Raw genomic sequence first — 18431 nt, 5'->3', positions numbered from 1 at the left:
AAATTCGTCTTTTGATTTGAATATTCTATTATTTGGTTTAAAATGCAACTACTAACTTTTTTTACTTTATTTAATGTATCTACATGGATTACATTTTTTTTATCAGACAACACAAAGCCTTTGCGATTCCCCACCTTTTTGACACTTTGTGACTTTAGGGCAGACCCCCCCCCCCACACTCTCCACAGAATGTAACGTAATATGCGGACTCTACTAATATCCTTTCAATTGTTTCGCGATAGGATATGAACGAGCCTAGCAATTTTTACAATGGACATATCAATGGCTGCGTTGAAAATAATTTAGATAATCCACAGTTTGTGCCTCATGTGGTTGGAAGGCATCTATCAAGGAAAACGTTATGTATGAATTCCAAACAATTTTTAGGAGACCATTATGACCTCCACAATACTTATGGCACAGGACAAGCTGCAGCTACAAATTAGTTTAGAACATTTTATTTTTTAATACAAATTTTTTTTTAATTTTACTTTGTTTTAACATATTTTGGGTACAATTTTCAATTAACAGTATACTATTTGGACAGTGTACATTATAAAATGATAGTGTTATATAAGAGACATTTTGTGCTCAAGGAAAAAAAATTTTCAAAATTACGTGAGATACACTCTGTTAAAATTTGGCATCATAGTTTCGTGAATTTTCGCTATTTCTGAAACTGTCGAACAAATTTGGATAAAACTTTAAAAAATTCTAGAAAAAGGTAGACGCTTTAATACAATAAAACAGATTTTTTAAATTGTTAGCAAAAAGAAGCTCAAACAATTTTTGAATTTAAGTTTTTGTCCTTATCGTACCTTTTCAGGTTTCTCTAGTTAAAATATATAATGTACTTATAATTTCATATTTCATTTAAAAAATTGATGGTGACGCACAGTGGGGGAAAAACACCTTTTTGATAAAAATGTAAATGCAGATATTTCACTAAAATTAAAGCAAAAGTTGTTATTCAATTACAAAGTTTCAACTTCCTTTTTTTAACTTCTCAGTGATATTATTTCCTTCAAGACTGTAAAATTCATTGCAAAAAGTTATAAATAAATGTAATAACTAACTAAAAATAATTTTCAGTAGTTTAGAGTAAGAAAAAAAAATGGTTTAGTATGTTATAAATAAATTGATGAGCGAAAATAACTTTCTCGTGATTCGTAATTATTAGCGTAAATGTCTTGCCAAAGATATTTTGCACAATAAACCAGAAAGCCTTTTGATGGAAAAATGTCAAAAAGTGCATTCGTCAATAAAAATTTTTTATATAATTACATATTTATTGTAATTAAAATAAATATGACAGCAAGGAGTAGAGTTAATGGAAAAAACATTCCCTCCAAGTTTGAGCCAAATCGGTTAATATTAGGGCAAAGGTCTTGAAAATCCCATAAGATTAACAGGGGGAAATTCGGATTTTCGGAAAAATGGGACTCAGGTTTCTGGATTTAAACTTATCTTGCGGGAGATATCAAGAATTTTTTGGGAGTCTCTAATTAATCATTTCCATTAAATTACTTTAAATTTTGATGTCCACCCCCCCCCCCCCCCCCCCCCCCCCCTCCCCACTTGTGGAGCCCCTAGAATGCCCCAAAAAACTGAAATTGACATTTTTGCCCAAAATTGACACATAAATCTTCTGTTTTTCCCTTTTTTGTCATAAATTATTTTTATTTGTCAAGTAGAATGTTCTTAAGTATTTTTCAACTAATTAATAATTGTTTAAAGAATTTCTTTCAAGCATTTAGTATTTCTTTAAACAGTTAATTATTATTTAATTGTAAGTTTTTCTTAAAAAGACGTATAAAATTCTAGTTTAAAAAAAATTAGTTGGCTTTTCTTCTTATTATTAAATATCTACGTCATTTAGATACTAGTACCTTATTTTCTAATAAATTCTTGTTTGTTTAAATAATTTTTTTTTGTTTAAAAAATTTTTTTCAAAAATAAATTTTTGAAATTTCTGTTTTCTTTTTTACAATTATTGTGGTAATTTTTCATTGCTGAGAGCAAAATTTTGTGTTTTAATTTCCAGTGACGTTCAAAAAATACAAAGGTTTTTAATTCCTTTAAGAATACTAACAGCTAATCTGCGGAATCAACATTAACAAAAAAAACTTACTTTGAGCTTTTAGAGGACAAACGAGTGTGTCTACGAAAATGAGTTAAAGGAAAAAATTATAAAAATAATTTCAGAACGACAAAACTGAATGTAATTTTTATAGAATGAAGTCTTCCTAAAAAAATTAACTTTTCATGCCAATGTAAAATGTTTAAATATTTAACAAGAAGCGACACACTTAGTTGAATTGAGAAAAAAATCAGATTTTTGAATCACAAATTCCAATAAAATCTTAGATTAATATTTAATAAATTTATTAAACAATGCGATAATGGTTTAGACCAGAAATTTTTCTCTTTATAATGACAAATTACAACAATAATTGAAGAAAAATAGAAATTTCAGACATTTATTTTCGAAAAAAAATGTTTAAACAAACAAAATTTATTTGGACAAATAAGAATTTATTACAAAATTAGGTACCAATATCTAAACGACGTAGATATTTAATGATACGCAGAAAAGCTAACTAAATTTTTTTTTTAAACTAGAGCTCTATACCTCTTTTTAAGAAAAAGTTACAATTGAATAATAATAAATTGTTTAACAAATACTAAATGCTTAAAACAGAGATCTTTATTCCTAAAAATGACCAATTTTTCAATCAAACATAAAAAAATCTACCTTTTAATGACTAAGTGCAAAAAAAATGATTTATACAAAAAAAATTGTTTAAGCAATTGTTAATTAGTTGAAAAATACTTAACACCATTTCACTTAACAAAACAAAAATAATTTATGGCATAAAAGGGAAAAACAGAGCATTTATGTGTCAATTTTGGGCCAAAACATCCATTTCAGTTTTTTGGGGAATTTTTGTGGCTCCACAAGGGGGGGGGGCATCAAAATTTAAAGTAACTTAATGGAAATGATTAATTAGAGACTCCCCAACAAATTCTTAATATCTCCCGCAAGCTAAGTTTAAATCCAGAAACCTGAATCCCATTTTTCCGAAAACCAAAATTTCCCCATGTTAATTTTATGGGATTTTCAGGGCCTTTCCGGCACCCTAGTAAGAGGTCCCTGGCAAAAAATTTCTAGTTGATTCCGCAAAAAAATTAATTCTGTTCATGAAAAAATGGTCAAATAGTATATTTGATAACAAAAACTCTTTAAATAATTGCTAAACAACAATGACTTTGAACTAACTATAATTACACATAAATATCTGTTATAAATAGTTCATACAAAAGCTATGGATTTAAAATAGCTAATCAATGAAAATCACGAAACTGTGACTTTCGATTATAAAATTGCTTATATCGTTAAAATTTTTTTTCTCACTTTAGCCAAGTAGAAATTAATTTCCGTTGACTTATAACCGGATAATAAGGTTCTAACAGAAGTGGTGACGTTGAAAACTTGCACAAAAAAAAGTTTCAACTCTGTTATTACATACAATTTTTTTCTTCAGTTGGAGATATGTTGTGATCCAAAAAAGTCACTATCCATTTTTAAAAATGAAAGGTGAAATTATAAGTAAAAAAAATCATTTTAAAAGCATCCAAAATTTAACATGGGGTAACTCCCGTAATTTTAAGAAATGGGACGACTAAAAAATCACAAAATATAAAATTGCTGATTTGGAAAATTCCCAAATAATAAAATTCTCGAATAAGAAAATTTCCGAATAATGAAATTTCCGATAGAAAACTGCCAAATTATAAAATATCTGAATTATAAAATTCCCGAATTTAAAACATTAAAATTGATTGTTTAATAATATTATTTATTTATTAAAGTACAATAATCCAATATTTTTATATAAACCAATTATTTTCCATTTTTAATGTTTCTAAAATTATGGTTTGAATTTAAAATAACAATAATTGAAAAAAATATATTTCTGGATGAAAATTGTTTTTAATTATTATTTGAATTCGGAAATTTTATCATTTGAGAAATTTTATTATTAGGGAATTTTTCCATTCGGGAATTTTATAATTATCAAATTTTATTATTAGAGAATTTTATTATTCGGGAACTTTACAGTGTCGGAAATTTTGCAATATTTTTCGGAATTTTCAATCGTTCCGCCAAATGGCTGTTATATAATACTGTGATTATCTCTCAAAGTTTAATGAAAATCGAAAGGCCACTTGAAATTTATACATTATATTTCTGACCTATAATGACCCTATTGTTAAAAATAGTCTATTTTTAAAATATATTAACTTTGGATATTAAATTTTCAAGTGCTTTGGCGAAAATTCGAAGAAAGAGACCTTTCATTATTTCGAGATCTACTTGGATCGGTCATGGGTTGTATGCTGGAGCTTGGACAGGTGACGCTTACTCATCATGGTATTTAAAAATATTATCTATAATACTTTATGTTAGTTTTATTTTAAAAAAAGGCGAACGAATATCGAATATGAAACTGAAGATTCCAACTTTATTGTGACAAAAAATAAAAAAAGTTTTTACCTTAAATCTGAAGCATGAATTTTGTAGCGCTGGATGCAAAGTATTGGTAAAAAGGAGTTTCATCCCCCTAGCTGCCAAGGAAAGCAGTCTTTTTCCACCCCTAAGTCTAAAAAATCAATAAAAACTTTTAAATGTCTGCCAATTTTCTAAACCAAAATTTGAGATATGAATTTGATAGATTATTGAACAACTGCATGAAAAGGTTCATCTGCATAAATCGGTTTCTTTCATAAAATATGAGGCTTGCATTCTATACATTTTGATGTGAAATAAATTAAGCAAAGTTTTATCGCCCTATATGCCGCGGAAAGCAGTATTTTTCCACCCCTTTGTCGAAAAAATCGATACAAATTCTAAAATGTGTTCCAATTTTCATGTCTAAAAAATTAGGCTTGAATTTGGTAGATTTTGATGGCAGAGTTGCAAAAAAAGTTTCATTTCCGTAGCTGACGAAAAAAGCATTAATTTTCAACCCCTAATTCTTCAAAATCAATCAAAAATTCTAAAATGTATTTTAAGTTTCTTTCCTAAAATATGACACATATGTAGATGCCGGAGAAATCAGTCGTTTTCAACCTCTGAATCTTACAAATCGATACAACATTCTAAAATGCTTTCCAAGTTCTTAACTAAAATATGAATCATGAAATTTGTAGTTTTCGCTCGTAAACAATTGCATACAAAATTTCATACACTTAGATGCATGCAATCTATAAGTCTCAACAATTGATAAACAATCTTTGAATTTTGTAGATTTTGATAGCAAATAATTATAAAAAAAAAGTTTACATTCCCCTAGTTAACGAGGAAAGCAGTCATTTTCAACCCCAAGTATCGAATATCGATAAAAAATTCTAAAATGTGTTCCAAGTTTCTCACGCAAAGTATGATACATGAATATTATAGATATTAGTAGTCAATTATTTAAAACAAATGTAATTCCCCTAGCTGCCCAGGAAAAAAGTAGTTTTCAACCCCTAAATATCAAAAATTGAAAAAGCTCTAAAATGTCTTTCAGGTTTCTTACCTGAAATGTGAGTCTTGAATTTAATTTAATTTATCTAGCTACCGGTGACAACCGTCATTTTCCACCTCTAAGTCTCAGAAAACGACTAGGCTCACAGTGAGGCTATACAAATGTTCAAAATATAATTCCAAAGTTAAAAAAAAAAGAAATCTAACCCAAATAATATTTTAAAAGCAAATGTTCTTTTTACTTTATTTAAACATAATTTTGAAAAAATTTATGATGTGGTTGCTTTGATAACACGTAATTAATTCAAAATGATTTATATTAGTTTGTAAACGATAAATAAACATTCACGAAGCTTAATTTGATAGTTTATCGTAATAGGGTTGTTTCACTATTATAGATAAAATCATTTTTTAATGCATAAGTTTAATCTGAATCGAAGGTACGTTATAATTTTTTTTTTCTGTTGAGTCGTTCAACAGTAAAAAATTATTAAAAATTGATGGCGGTAAAACACTTATTCAAATTGGTGTCACGTGGGTGTCACGTGACTTAGAGGTTCTTATAATTATCTATCATGTGACGATGTGGCTTCGATGAAAACCATGAAAACTAATGAAGCTCATGATAAAGAGGTTAGGCCACGGTCTACTGCCAATTCTGACTTTTTTGATTTGATAGCTTTATTTGTTAAGGTTTATGTAACAAAAAAAAGTTATCCTGTTATAATATTTGGATTAAGAGTCAGTAGTACGTTGAACGAAATTATTAAGTACAATTATTAACACATTTTAAAGTCCTACATATTTACGAATTGTTCAGTAAACATGACAGTGCAGATAACCAAAACAAAACATCGGCACAGAAAAAGATATTTGAGAATCACTGACACATGAGCTGTGATTGGTGGAAAATCTGACACCTTTGACGTCAAAGGGGCCCTCTAATCGACATTGTGTTAGAAAATTCATATTTCAACATTAAATTAAAAATAGTAAACAATATATAAAAAATATTTTATGGGCGTTTTTAAAATTAGAATTTTATATACTATAAGATCCATTTATTAGAAAAATTTTATCTGACTTTGGAAACAACCCTATTGAATAATTTTCTATTAACAATTGTGTTGTTATAAACAAAAGTAGGTGACTTTTTAATGAATTTGGATATTTATGAAGTGATTTTTGCTTTCAATCCAATTTAAAGTAATACAAAAACATTAGAAAATTTAATCAACGTATTTTTTATTGTTATACACCAATTTTCTAAACCAATACGTTATTCAAGCCATTTTTGCTTTTTCAGGTACCTACTTTTTTAAACGTACTTTTTGAGATATTTCAGCGATACTTTAATAAACTATATTGTCAATTAATAACAAATATGATTGGTATAAACAAATTTTATAAACAAATTCCCAGTTCGAGCAATTTTTAAGTCCTCCAAGTAATGCTTTGTTGGGCTTCTCAATATTACACTTTAATACAGTTCGGGGTTATTATATGGCTCAGACAGTGCATTTCTTTATAACATTAAGAAATATATTTGGTTAGCTTTAATTAAAAAACAATCATGTCTCATATTTTAGGTAACGACATTTTTTATTTTTCGCATCACATAAAACTCGGAATTTTCAGTTCCATAAACGAATGCAGTTCCAAAATCTAGGGTGGCGCATACATTTTAACGTTTTTTTCTCATTTTACTCTTAACTCCCGATATAAGACCGGTTTCGGGCATGGCCTTGACTTTAATCCTAAATTCGGGGAAATCCGAACGTAAACAGGCAGGGTCGCGTGGATAATTTCTGCTAGATTTTGAATTATAACGCTGAGAGTGTGGCCCTCGAGCTGCTTGTCACGATTGACTTAACACATCCTCTCTTTCGGTCTCGCGGCTCCTATTATCACAAAACTGCAGAAGCCATCAGTTATAGGAATATAAGAAACCAAGGCGTCTACTATCGGGAGTTGAGTTTACTATCTTTTATCTGTCTTTACAAGAAATTTTATTTAATTTTCTCCCTTGATTTATTATTATTATTTTTTTTTAATCATAGCAAATAAGACAAACCTTTTTTTAAATCAAAACTTAGATCTTTTTACAGGCATAGTTTAAGATTCAGTATACCAGAAATTCTGACGTACAGCTTTTTCCAAATTCCGATGGTAGGAGTTGATATTTGTGGTTTTGATGGAAATGTCACGATAGCTTTATGTAACCGCTGGGTGCAAGTCGGAGCTTTTTATCCCTTTGCTCGAAATCATAACTCTGATGATACAACTGTAATTTATATTTTTAAATTTTCAATCGAATTTTTCAGAAACAAATGTTTGAAAATAAAAAATCTATCATTCTTGTTTAAAAGGAACAAGATCCTGTAAAAATGGGAGAGCTGGTGGTAAATTCAACTCGAATATCGTTAAGGATTCGATACTCATTATTGCCATATTTATACACACTTTTTTTTCGAGCTCACAAATTTGGAGAAACAGTTGCGCGTCCCTTATTTTTTGAGTAAGTGATACTTTACATTTTCAATGAAACTATTTTTTTAATTAGTTATATTTGATTTATTATTTATTTATATTCTGATAGTGGCCACTGGAGCGATAATCCAGGAAATGCCAGGGAGATTTTTGAGACCGGAAAAACAGGGAAATATCAGAAAATTTGTCTTTCTTTACCGAGAATTATAAACATTTTAGAAGTAAAATCTATCCAAAGTGTTAAAATTTCACAGATTTCATGTCACATGATCTAACGCAACTCAAAATAAGTTAAAAAATTGTAAATGTTAAGTTCAATTGTTAACTTTTTAAATTTATTATGAAATAATTCAGTTCACTGAATTAAATTGAATGTGCAAATTAAATTAAATTAATTAATTTTTATGAATTATTTAATTAAAATTGATTGTATTAACAACTTAAGCGTTCAAATTTACAACATTTGGACAAAAGAAAAAGAAAGTTCAGAAAATTTAAGTGTCCAATTAAAATTTTATAAACTATTTTCAATTTTGAAATAATCTGATGTACTTGAAGTTACGAAAGTTCATTTGAACGAAATTTAAAAAAATTATTTTTCAATTTTTTTTGCTTAAATTAATTAGAAAGGCAAAAAGTAACATTCTGTCGGAAAGAATTGTCGAATAAAATTTTTTTTAAGGGGGTGCCTACCCTTAAATATCACCCATTATTCACACCTGCCTAATACAAGTTTGATTGTCGATATTTGAAAACTTGAAAACGTCAAAAAACGTCCTTTTTACATTCGCATCAAGCAAAGGTATTAGATTTGTGTGAAATTTGACCCACCCCATATTTGTCAAATGTCCACGTTTTAAGACCCCCTAAATAGGAAAAACAGGTTTTTACGAATGTCTGTCTTTCTATCTGTGTGTGGGTCTGTGTTCTGTGCGTCTGTAGCTTTTTCGTTTGTAGCACGATAACTTTCGAAATAATTGACAAATTGGATTGGCCTTTGGTATACTCTTTTAGTGTCTTGAAATAAAGGCCAAATTCGTTAGCCAGCCATTTTGGGAGAAAATTCAAACAGTGAGCATATTTTGAAAATTTTGAGACCACTTTTTTTCAAAATTCAAAAATTTTTCTGTGCGGATATTTATAGTATTCTATCAGACGATCAATTTATCCTCATGACTTTTTTTTATAAAACCAAAATTTACCAGAGTTATAGCATTTACAAAATTCAAAAAACACACGAAAATCGACATTTTAAGCCAAATAACGCACAATATGAAAAAAAGTCAAGAGAAGAAAAATGTTTCTTTTTCAGTGGCCTACAAGATTATTAAAAAAAAAGAGTTTTTGGTTTCGGACTCAAAGGAGTGCCGCACATTGGGAAGAAAAATGACTTGTTTGGTTCAGAATAGCGCACAGCCCAAAAATGTTCACCGATTTCGACAAAAAAAATTGCAAAAATTAGGTTATAAATTTTTTTATAAATAAACAAATATGACGAAAAAATGGCCTTTTTTCTATTTGACGTTCCCGGTGATCGTCAATAACAAGAAAATGGTTGAAATCGCTTAAGTTTCATAAAATGGCATTAGTTAAAGATATTGAAATATTAGACAAGATACAAAAAATTTGTTATCAACAAACTATTTCTTAAAAAAAATTTTTGAACGATTTTTCATAAATACAAGTTTTTTCAAGTTATGTTCCAAGAAATTGGAATCGTAACAATATTATATGAAAAAATTTCTCTTCTGATTATAATTGTTCATATTATAAACAAATTTAATGTACAAAAGCAGTAATCAGACATTTTTCGACAGAAATATTTGTTTTTTTCTAGGTTAATTTTTTTCAATTTGGAAATTTATGATAATTTTAGCAAAATTCATGATTTCTTGATTAATCTTATAATTTTTTAACAAATTTAATGAACAAATTCATTATTCGGGCATCTGTGGACGGACAAATTCGTTTATTTCGTTTTCTGTCTTCTTAATTGGGAAGTTCATGATGATTTAAGCGAAATTCATAATTGGTTGATCAATTTTATATTTTTTTGAATGAAAAAAAATAAACAAATGCATTATTCGAGCATCTGTCGATGGAAAATGTATTTTTTTCGATATCCTAATTAAAACTGTTGACATAGAAAAAAACGAATTTTTCTGTCGACAAATGCTCGAATAATGCATTTTTTTAAATTAAATTTGTTTAAAAGATCATAAGATTAATAAACAAATTATGAATATTGTGGAAAATATCATAAAGTTCTAAATTAAAAAAAATGTACATCGAAAAAAAAAATTTCTATCGAAAAATGCCTGATCGCTGCATTTCTTCATAAAATTTGTTTATAATATAAAGAATTATAATCTTAAGAAAATTTTTTTAACATCAATATAATTTCCATTCAAATGTCTTGCAATATAACTAGAAAAAACTATGATTATGGAAAATCATAGAAAACATTTTTTCAAGAAATAATTTGTTTATACAAAATTTTGTTGTTTAATGTATAATATTGGAATATCTTTAGTTAATATTAGTTAATGAAACTTAGGCATTTTTAACACTTTTCCTGTTATTGACGAGCACTGTGAACGTCAAATAGATCAAATGGCCATTTTTCGTCTTATTTGTTTATTTATAAAAAATTGAAAACATAATTGAAAAATCAGGCTCTACAACTCTCTCGGAAATCTTAACAGCTTTTTTCAAATGTTTGTTGTTCAAATAGCTTAATATTTGTGGGCTGTACGTTATTTTGAACCAAAAATGACATTTTTTTCCCACTGTGGGCCAGGAATGTGAAAATGAGATCATATGAACTCCCATCTAACACAACGCTGCTGAAGGTTGGTTGAAATTCTCAGCATAAAACACTAACCAGCTATGACTCTTGGTTGTAACTAACCGCCTCGCACCCCCGCTCCCAAACCCTCGTTAATCGAAGTTTTGTGGGTCACTGAAGTAGGGATTTAATTTAGAAGTTAAAAAAAGACAAGGCTGATGTGTAGACCGTATGTGCTGCGTTTAAATCGTAAAAATAAAAAAAACTGGCAGAAGTTGCAGTAAAATGTTTAATAACAATTTTTTTTAAGGAATACGCATTTTTTAAAAAGAGACAATAAAAGTACGTCCGTTTCAATATCAGTGCATGTTATGAATTATAATAATATGCATTTATGGAAATCATATACAAGTTGAGATACAAATTCGAGTGCGAAGCACGAGATACGTGATGAGAATATATTCGTTAAAGCCAAAGGAGCTTTAACAAAAAAGAAGTCACTATCACCAAATTACTGTTGTCGACGTTTTGACCTTTACTTTTAAAAAATCTGAGCACAAGTGTAAGGAATATACAAAGACCGAGCCCGGAGCGCCAGGTAAATCCATTATCGAGCGCGAAGCGCGAGAACCAACAGTCGCGCGCCCTAGGCGGGCTCAAACTATCGAGCCGCGCGCGCAGCGCGCTATGAGAATGTACCCGCGAAGCCGGCAGATTTTTTGTCTCACAAATTATAGAGTGGGTGAGAATGTTCGGCAAGACCCCTAAAAACCACCCTTAATATATCCGCACATAAAAATTTAAAAACGACAGGTTTGATTGTCGATATTTGAAAATATAAAAACTTCAATAATCCTTATTTTTATCTCACGAATTATAGAGTGGATGAGAATGTTCGGCATGGTTCGGCGGATATATCAAGGGTTGTTTTTAGGGGCCTTGCCGAACATTCTCATTTTTTAACATTTTAGGTGTTGAAATAGTAGGAGTGGTTTTTAGGGGGCTTGAAGAGAATTTTCACCCACTCTCTAATTAGTGAAATGAAAAATACGATTTTTGACGTTTTTATATTCTAAAATAGTGACAATCAAACGTGTCATTTTTAATATTTTAGGTGTTGATATAGTAGGGGTGGTTTTTAGGGGGCTTGCCGAGAATTCTCGCCCACCCTATAACTCGTGGCATAAAAAAGAGGATTTTTGACGTTTTTAAATGTTAAAATGTCGACAATCACAGTTGTATCTGACATAATAATTTTAAATTATTAGATTCAGCTTACCCCGATAGGAATATGGCTTAATGAATTAATAAAAATAGTTTTATGCTTTTACTCAATTTCAAATCCAGTTTAAATGGTGATTCAGTCTAAAATATTTAATTTTCAACACATTCAATTTAAAAAGTTTACAGTTTAAAATTTCAAAAAAATATTAAGCGGCTTCAATCTAAAAACAATCGAAGAATTATTAATTTAAAGCCAAATTTAAAACAAAAATAATTTATATCAGAAGGATTTATGTACACAAAATTTAGAATTTTACAATTTTAATCAAAAGGAAAAATTTTGGTCGACATTTTTTTCTGAATTAGTAGAGAAACATTTTTTTTATTTTTAAGATGCTTATAGTGTTGAAAGGGAGGAACTTTCGGTTAGTAATAGCTTTTCTGAATTGGAAGAGACCATTTTCTTATTTTTAATATTTTCTTTGGTAGACCGGGGACTTTGGTATTTTTAACATTCAGATGAAAGGGTTCAACTTTTTATTTTCAATTTTGTACTGGATTTTAAGAAGGCCATGTTTTATTTCAAACATTTTTATAAATGTGACTCAAATTTATAAAATATTAAAATTTAAAATTGCGCGGTATTTAATTTAAAATGGTTCATTTAGAAGGGTTGAACGCTTCCATTTTATACATTAAATTTTTTCATCGTTTGAATAAAAAATGTCTCATTTAAACGTTTTTTTTAAACATCACTTATAAATGTTTTAATTTAAAAGAGATTCACTTTGTGTATTTCAATTTTTAATTCGATTTTTATTACTTCAAATGAAAAAATGATTAGTTTTAGGATTCAAAATTTTTAAGTTTCACTGACCGTGAACAGTTTTTACGAACCGAGAGAAAACCGGGAAATGACCGGAAATTTGTTCCTAGGTTAAAACCACATCGCTAATTCTGTTTATATAAAAATATCAAAATTTACTTTAATCACACTTTAAGGTTCATCAATGATTCAACAACTCATGACATCGATTCACAATTTTTGTGGGGTAGTTCATTAATGATTATTCCGGTGCTTGATGAGGTGAGCTTAATTTAAAAAACAAATTAAAATCCAAAAAAATTAACTAATACACTAAAATACATTTATTATTACTTTATTGTTACTTCTACAAAGTTTTCCTTGTATATTTAATGTATAGGTAGCTGATAAAAATGAAAGAGTTCAAGCTTATATTCCTCGTGGAAAATGGTACAATTTTCATACAAAGGAACCGATAATTTCATGTGGAAAAAATATGACTCTAACAGCTCCTATTGATACGATTCCTCTGCTGATACGAGGTGGATTTATTTTACCTATGCAAAAAGCTGATCTCACTACTACAGCGAGTCGAAAAAATCACTTTGAATTGCTAATTGCTTTAAATGAAGAAAATAGAGCTGAAGGAGAATTGTACTGGGATGATGGCGATAGCTTAGGTCTGTGAATATAAATTATTCAGATATATATTTTTAAATGAGGCGACACGTATTTTTTCGATTTCAGAAAAAAATATTTTCCAAGAAGATTGGGGATCTCCATTAACTCTTTAATTTTGGGCTATTTTTTAATCCCCCTCCCCCGTCACTCCTCGCTGAAAAACGTTTGTTGACACCCTATCCCACTTGAATAGTAATGTAGCCTGAAATTATCTCAAAACTAGGGAAATAGGTCGACTTTTCACGAAAATTGTGGAATAATTTATTATAATTAAAATGAATGCAGATACTATGCTGAATTAAATATGAAATGCTTTAATTTTCTAAGATTTTAAAGTCAAATTTATTGAATTTTCAACAAAAAAATTGAACCTTCAGCCAAAAAAAGATTTTTGACCAAAAGATATGAATTTTAATCACAAAAGGACGAATTTTTAATTTTAAAAAATAATGTCCAACCAAATAGTTGAATTAACCAAATAGTTGAACTTTCGAAGAGAAAAAATTTCTAACAAAATATTTGAACTTTTCACCCAATAGTTAAACATTCAAACCGAGAAGACAAAGTTTTTTAATGAGAGTTGAATTTTCAACCAAGAAAGATGACTTTTCTACCATAAAAGATAAATTTTCAATTTATAATTGCATAGTTTAATTTTCGACCAAAATAGATGACGTTATTAAAATTGTTATATTTATTAACCTACAAAGGTGCATTATCAATATAATGGCCGAGTTTTCAAACAAAAAAGAATAAAATTAAACCCAAAAAATTGAATTTTCAACCAAATCAGTTTATTTTCAACTAAGAAAGATGACTTTTCTACTATAAAAGATGCATTTTAAATCAGTTGAATTAGTTGAAAACAAATGTTTAAGATTATAAATTTCAATCGTGAGCCAAATAGATCAGTTTTCGATTAAGAAACATGCATTCTATACCAAACAGTCGAATTTTCAACTAATAAATATATGTTTTTAATCAGCAATGGAATATTCAAATTTTCAGTTTAAAAATTGATTTTCAAGAACAACAAAAAAAGAACTAGTTAAATTCATATAAAAAAGCCGAATTTTAAAACAAATGGTTGAAAACTTATCCAAAATGAATGCTGGATTTTCAATAAAAAAGTTAAATCTTCCGCCAAAGATCTCAATTAAACAAATTTTAACAGAGTAATTCTACTTTCAACCAAGTAGTTGAATTTCATAAAAAAATGAATTTTTAAACAAATTCTTAAATTTTCAACAAAAAGATGAAGTTTACAAAAAGAAGACTAATCTTTTACTAAACAGACGAATTTTCAAGGAACATGGCGTATAAAGAAAAAAGTTTTTCAGTAAATAGTTAAATTTTCAAAAAAATTATCTCATTTGTAGCTAAATAATTATATTGTCAGCCAAAAGTATGAATATCCCGAAAAAGGTAATTTTTAACAAAATGGTTTAGTTTTCTACCAAATTGTTGAATTATCAAGCCAAATGGAGGAATTTTTAACGAAATAGTTGAATTTTTAAAGAAAAATGATGAATTTTCAACTAAAGGAGATCAATTTTAAACTAAAAATATCAATACCGATCGAAAATGGAATTGTTACAGTTTCCGTTAAAAAAATTATTATTAACCAAATGAAACGAATTTTCAACAAAACAATTCAATTTTCAACCAAGGAGTTGTGAAGATTTTTTTGGAAATATAAATATTAGACTTAGACAAAAAACATACACTGAAGGTATCCCAGTAATCGTGAAGCTTGGATATAATTTGAATATATTATTACAAAAATATGTTAAAAGTAATGTTTAATGATTAAACTCGCTCGTTTTTAGCATTTTATAACAGGAAATAAAAATTACATTCATTCAAATTAAATAAAAAGCAAAAAAATTGGCATCACGATTTCTGAGACTAAGGTCACGATAACCTGGTGATTTACCTGATATTTTAGCCATTTTGTTTTTAAATTGGTCTGATATAAAAAAAATTTAATTAGGAAAAAAGTTTCCACATCTTGAAAAGTTCTACAAAAAATGCCCCTTGCTCTTCTGTGATATCTTGCATCATTTACAAGAAAAATAAAAAACTAAAAAAATGAAAATTTCTGGTGATTGTGTTATTCACATTTAAAGAAAAATATAAACATTTTTCTTTAAATCTCTTAAATAAAAAACTAAAAAAAATATATTGATTTTTTTAAATTGAAAAACTTTCCCAAACTTTCGCAATGATGTTTCAGAAACAGTGTCTAATTATTTCACTAATTTTTCCAATAAAACTTTAAATCGTGATATTTAATTTTTAAATTTACAGATTCAATCCAAGAAAGGCAATTTCGTTGGTTAAAATTTACTGTAGAAAATAATACTCTTCAAAACAAACTAATCGAAGATGGTTTATACGATGGAAAAATGACTTTAGGAAAAATTCAAATTGTAGGTCTCGAAATGAAAACTGTTCCACGAATTATGGTTAATGATAACGATATTAGGAAAGATCAGATAATTTTTAATAAGGAGCTATCGGTAAGTTTAGTAATCTCAGTTTCGTTATATTCCGAAATGTATATGTAATTTTTAAAATTTATTTTTCATCTCCCAAAAGTTGATGATTTAAGACTTCAGTTTTCTTTACATATATTTTTTTATTTCCAGTATTTACGCGTTGAAAGTCTTTATTTGAATCTTAAACAAAATTTCACTTTATCGTGGATGGATTCTTGAGAATTTTGAACGACAACAGCTGAAGTTTTAATAATAAATCTAATTCACTGCATTATTTGTAATGATTTTGTAATATTTAATAATAAAAAATGATTATGCATAAACTGAAACCTTGAATTTTGCTCTTTTTATATACACATCAACTAAAAATACAATTTTTTATGGTATAGCTTTGAGAATTTTAAATTTAAAAAGGATTAACCGATAATATTAACCGATTTTTAAAATTATTTTTGAGAAGGAGTTCTAGATCAAACGTTAAAGATTGTACATAAAGTATTCGAATTTAAAATTTTTTAAACTGAAAACCATAAAATTCAGTAAATTTCAATACAAAATATTTGTAATTAAAAGAATACCAAATTGAAACATTTTAAAATTGTTTACTACTACAATACAAATTTTAGCATTCGCGTTTTATTATTTTAGATCAAAAAGATATACAATGTACAAATTTGTAAATTTTAGCAGTCAAAATTAAATCATTGCAAATTTAGAACCACTAAAATTTAACAATAACTTAGAACTAAGGTGTTTTATGACTTTAAATATCACAGAAACATGAATAATTTAAAAAAGTTTTAAATAGAAGATTTAAAAAAAAACAGGAGAATTTGAAATTAATGAAAAATCTTTTATATATACTTTTGAATATTTAAAGCGACGGAAAATAAAATAGATGAAAATCTGGTAATTAAAAATAATGGAGTTTTAATTTGAACATATAAAAAAAATTTCGTAAGTGTTTGAACTTTTTCAAAAATTTAATTTTTGAAAAATTAAAACAATCATTTCATTTTTAAAATAAACGCATTAAAAGAAAATGGGTTCAGAAATACATATTTTTAATTTTTGAGTTGAAGTATTTTTAAACGAAAATCATGAAAATTCCTATAATTTAAAAATAAAGTATTAATTAGAATACAACTTCAAATTAGGATGATTTATTTTATATATGCAAAAAAATCATTTTCAAATCTGAACATATAAACTGACTGAAGTGGTACCCTGTTAGTCAATAAATTTAAGAAAAATCCAAATCTGATATGATTTAGGGGTCCCCTATTTGAAATTTGTCTTTTTTGTTTTTATTTTATCAATGTCTTCAGAAAGCAATGTTGCAGAATTGTTATGTTTATAGAATTATCTCTTTCTGCATTACCCTAATTGTACATCGTTTAATTAAAATAGTATTTAAACTCATTTTGAAGGAAAATTAGGGATAATTTTATATCATATATCAATTTTGGCTACTATATAATGTTGTGGAAATTTGCAATAACCATGATTTTTCAAACCGTTAAATGAAACTGTTATTACAAATCTAAAAACAAATTGTTAACTGAGTTTTCATTAGCTTAAAGTGAGGAATAGACAAATTATTTGCATTGCAACCTAATTAGAAGGTTCTGATGAAATGAAAAAACAGACTCAACATTTGTTATTACGTTTTTAAAAATAATGGGCAGATTATAAACTTCAAGCTAGTAACATATCAGTTATAATATATGAAGCAACTTTTGAATAAAACTTTTATTCAGCGATTAAAAAAAACATTGTGAATTCTCAAAACATTATAACAGGGTCAAAAATATATTTTGTTAATTTTTGAATTGGCTGATTATCGCCATAATCTCTATTTTAAAAAAATCACCATAATTTTTGCACTCGTAGAAAAAAATGTTAAAATTTCAAAAATTGCAAGGGCATGGCTTCCTATAGTATTGACCAAACAATAAAATTGTTGACTCTTCTTCATTGGTAAAGGTAAATTTTTTCAGAGACGGGATTTGCAGCTTCAACATTCGATAGTTTCGACCCACCTTATTTTATTATTAATTATTATTATTAATAATTGTTTTTTGAAAAGGGTTGTGGGGAGGGGGATTTGTTGACTAAAAAGGTATAACTGAGGCTAGTGTGTGGGTGTGTGTGTATTATGAAATTAAAAACAATTAAGCCCCCCTAATATTGTATATAAAAGAAAAAATCATTTTTAAAAACAATAAAAGAAACTTGCTGAGGTACTTATCAGATGGATGCAGAGAACTGTCTTCTGAATTGCGCGTCTGTTTATCTGATTCAGTAACAAAAGTTAGGATAGAAAATGATTTATTCAAATTAAATTTTTTAAATTTAAATAGTTTAAATTATTTACTAAAAATAGATGAAATAGTTAAATGATTTTGT

The 18431-nt window shown here is 27.7% G+C and overlaps 1 protein-coding gene across 2 annotated transcripts in view; it reads left to right on the top strand.

Moving 5' to 3' along the window:
• The window catches only part of LOC117168104 (lysosomal alpha-glucosidase-like), a 42479-nt gene extending 26186 nt beyond the window's left edge, over positions 1 to 16293 (top strand). For both annotated transcript variants that reach the window (XM_033353484.1, XM_033353483.1), the window contains 8 exons: positions 243 to 445; positions 4328 to 4435; positions 7642 to 7819; positions 7903 to 8051; positions 13038 to 13122; positions 13241 to 13520; positions 15832 to 16043; positions 16173 to 16293. In XM_033353484.1, coding sequence (XP_033209375.1) covers positions 243 to 445; positions 4328 to 4435; positions 7642 to 7819; positions 7903 to 8051; positions 13038 to 13122; positions 13241 to 13520; positions 15832 to 16043; positions 16173 to 16241 — 1284 coding nt within the window. In that variant the 3' untranslated portion in view covers positions 16242 to 16293. The remainder of the gene's footprint in view (positions 1 to 242; positions 446 to 4327; positions 4436 to 7641; positions 7820 to 7902; positions 8052 to 13037; positions 13123 to 13240; positions 13521 to 15831; positions 16044 to 16172) is intronic.
• Positions 16294 to 18431: the final 2138 nt, after the last annotated feature.

This window comes from Belonocnema kinseyi, chromosome 2, assembly GCF_010883055.1.
Source record: "Belonocnema kinseyi isolate 2016_QV_RU_SX_M_011 chromosome 2, B_treatae_v1, whole genome shotgun sequence".
Lineage (NCBI taxonomy): Eukaryota > Metazoa > Arthropoda > Insecta > Hymenoptera > Cynipidae > Belonocnema > Belonocnema kinseyi.
The sequence above is the reverse complement of the archived record's forward strand: the minus strand, read 5'-3'. Positions and strand labels throughout refer to the sequence as shown.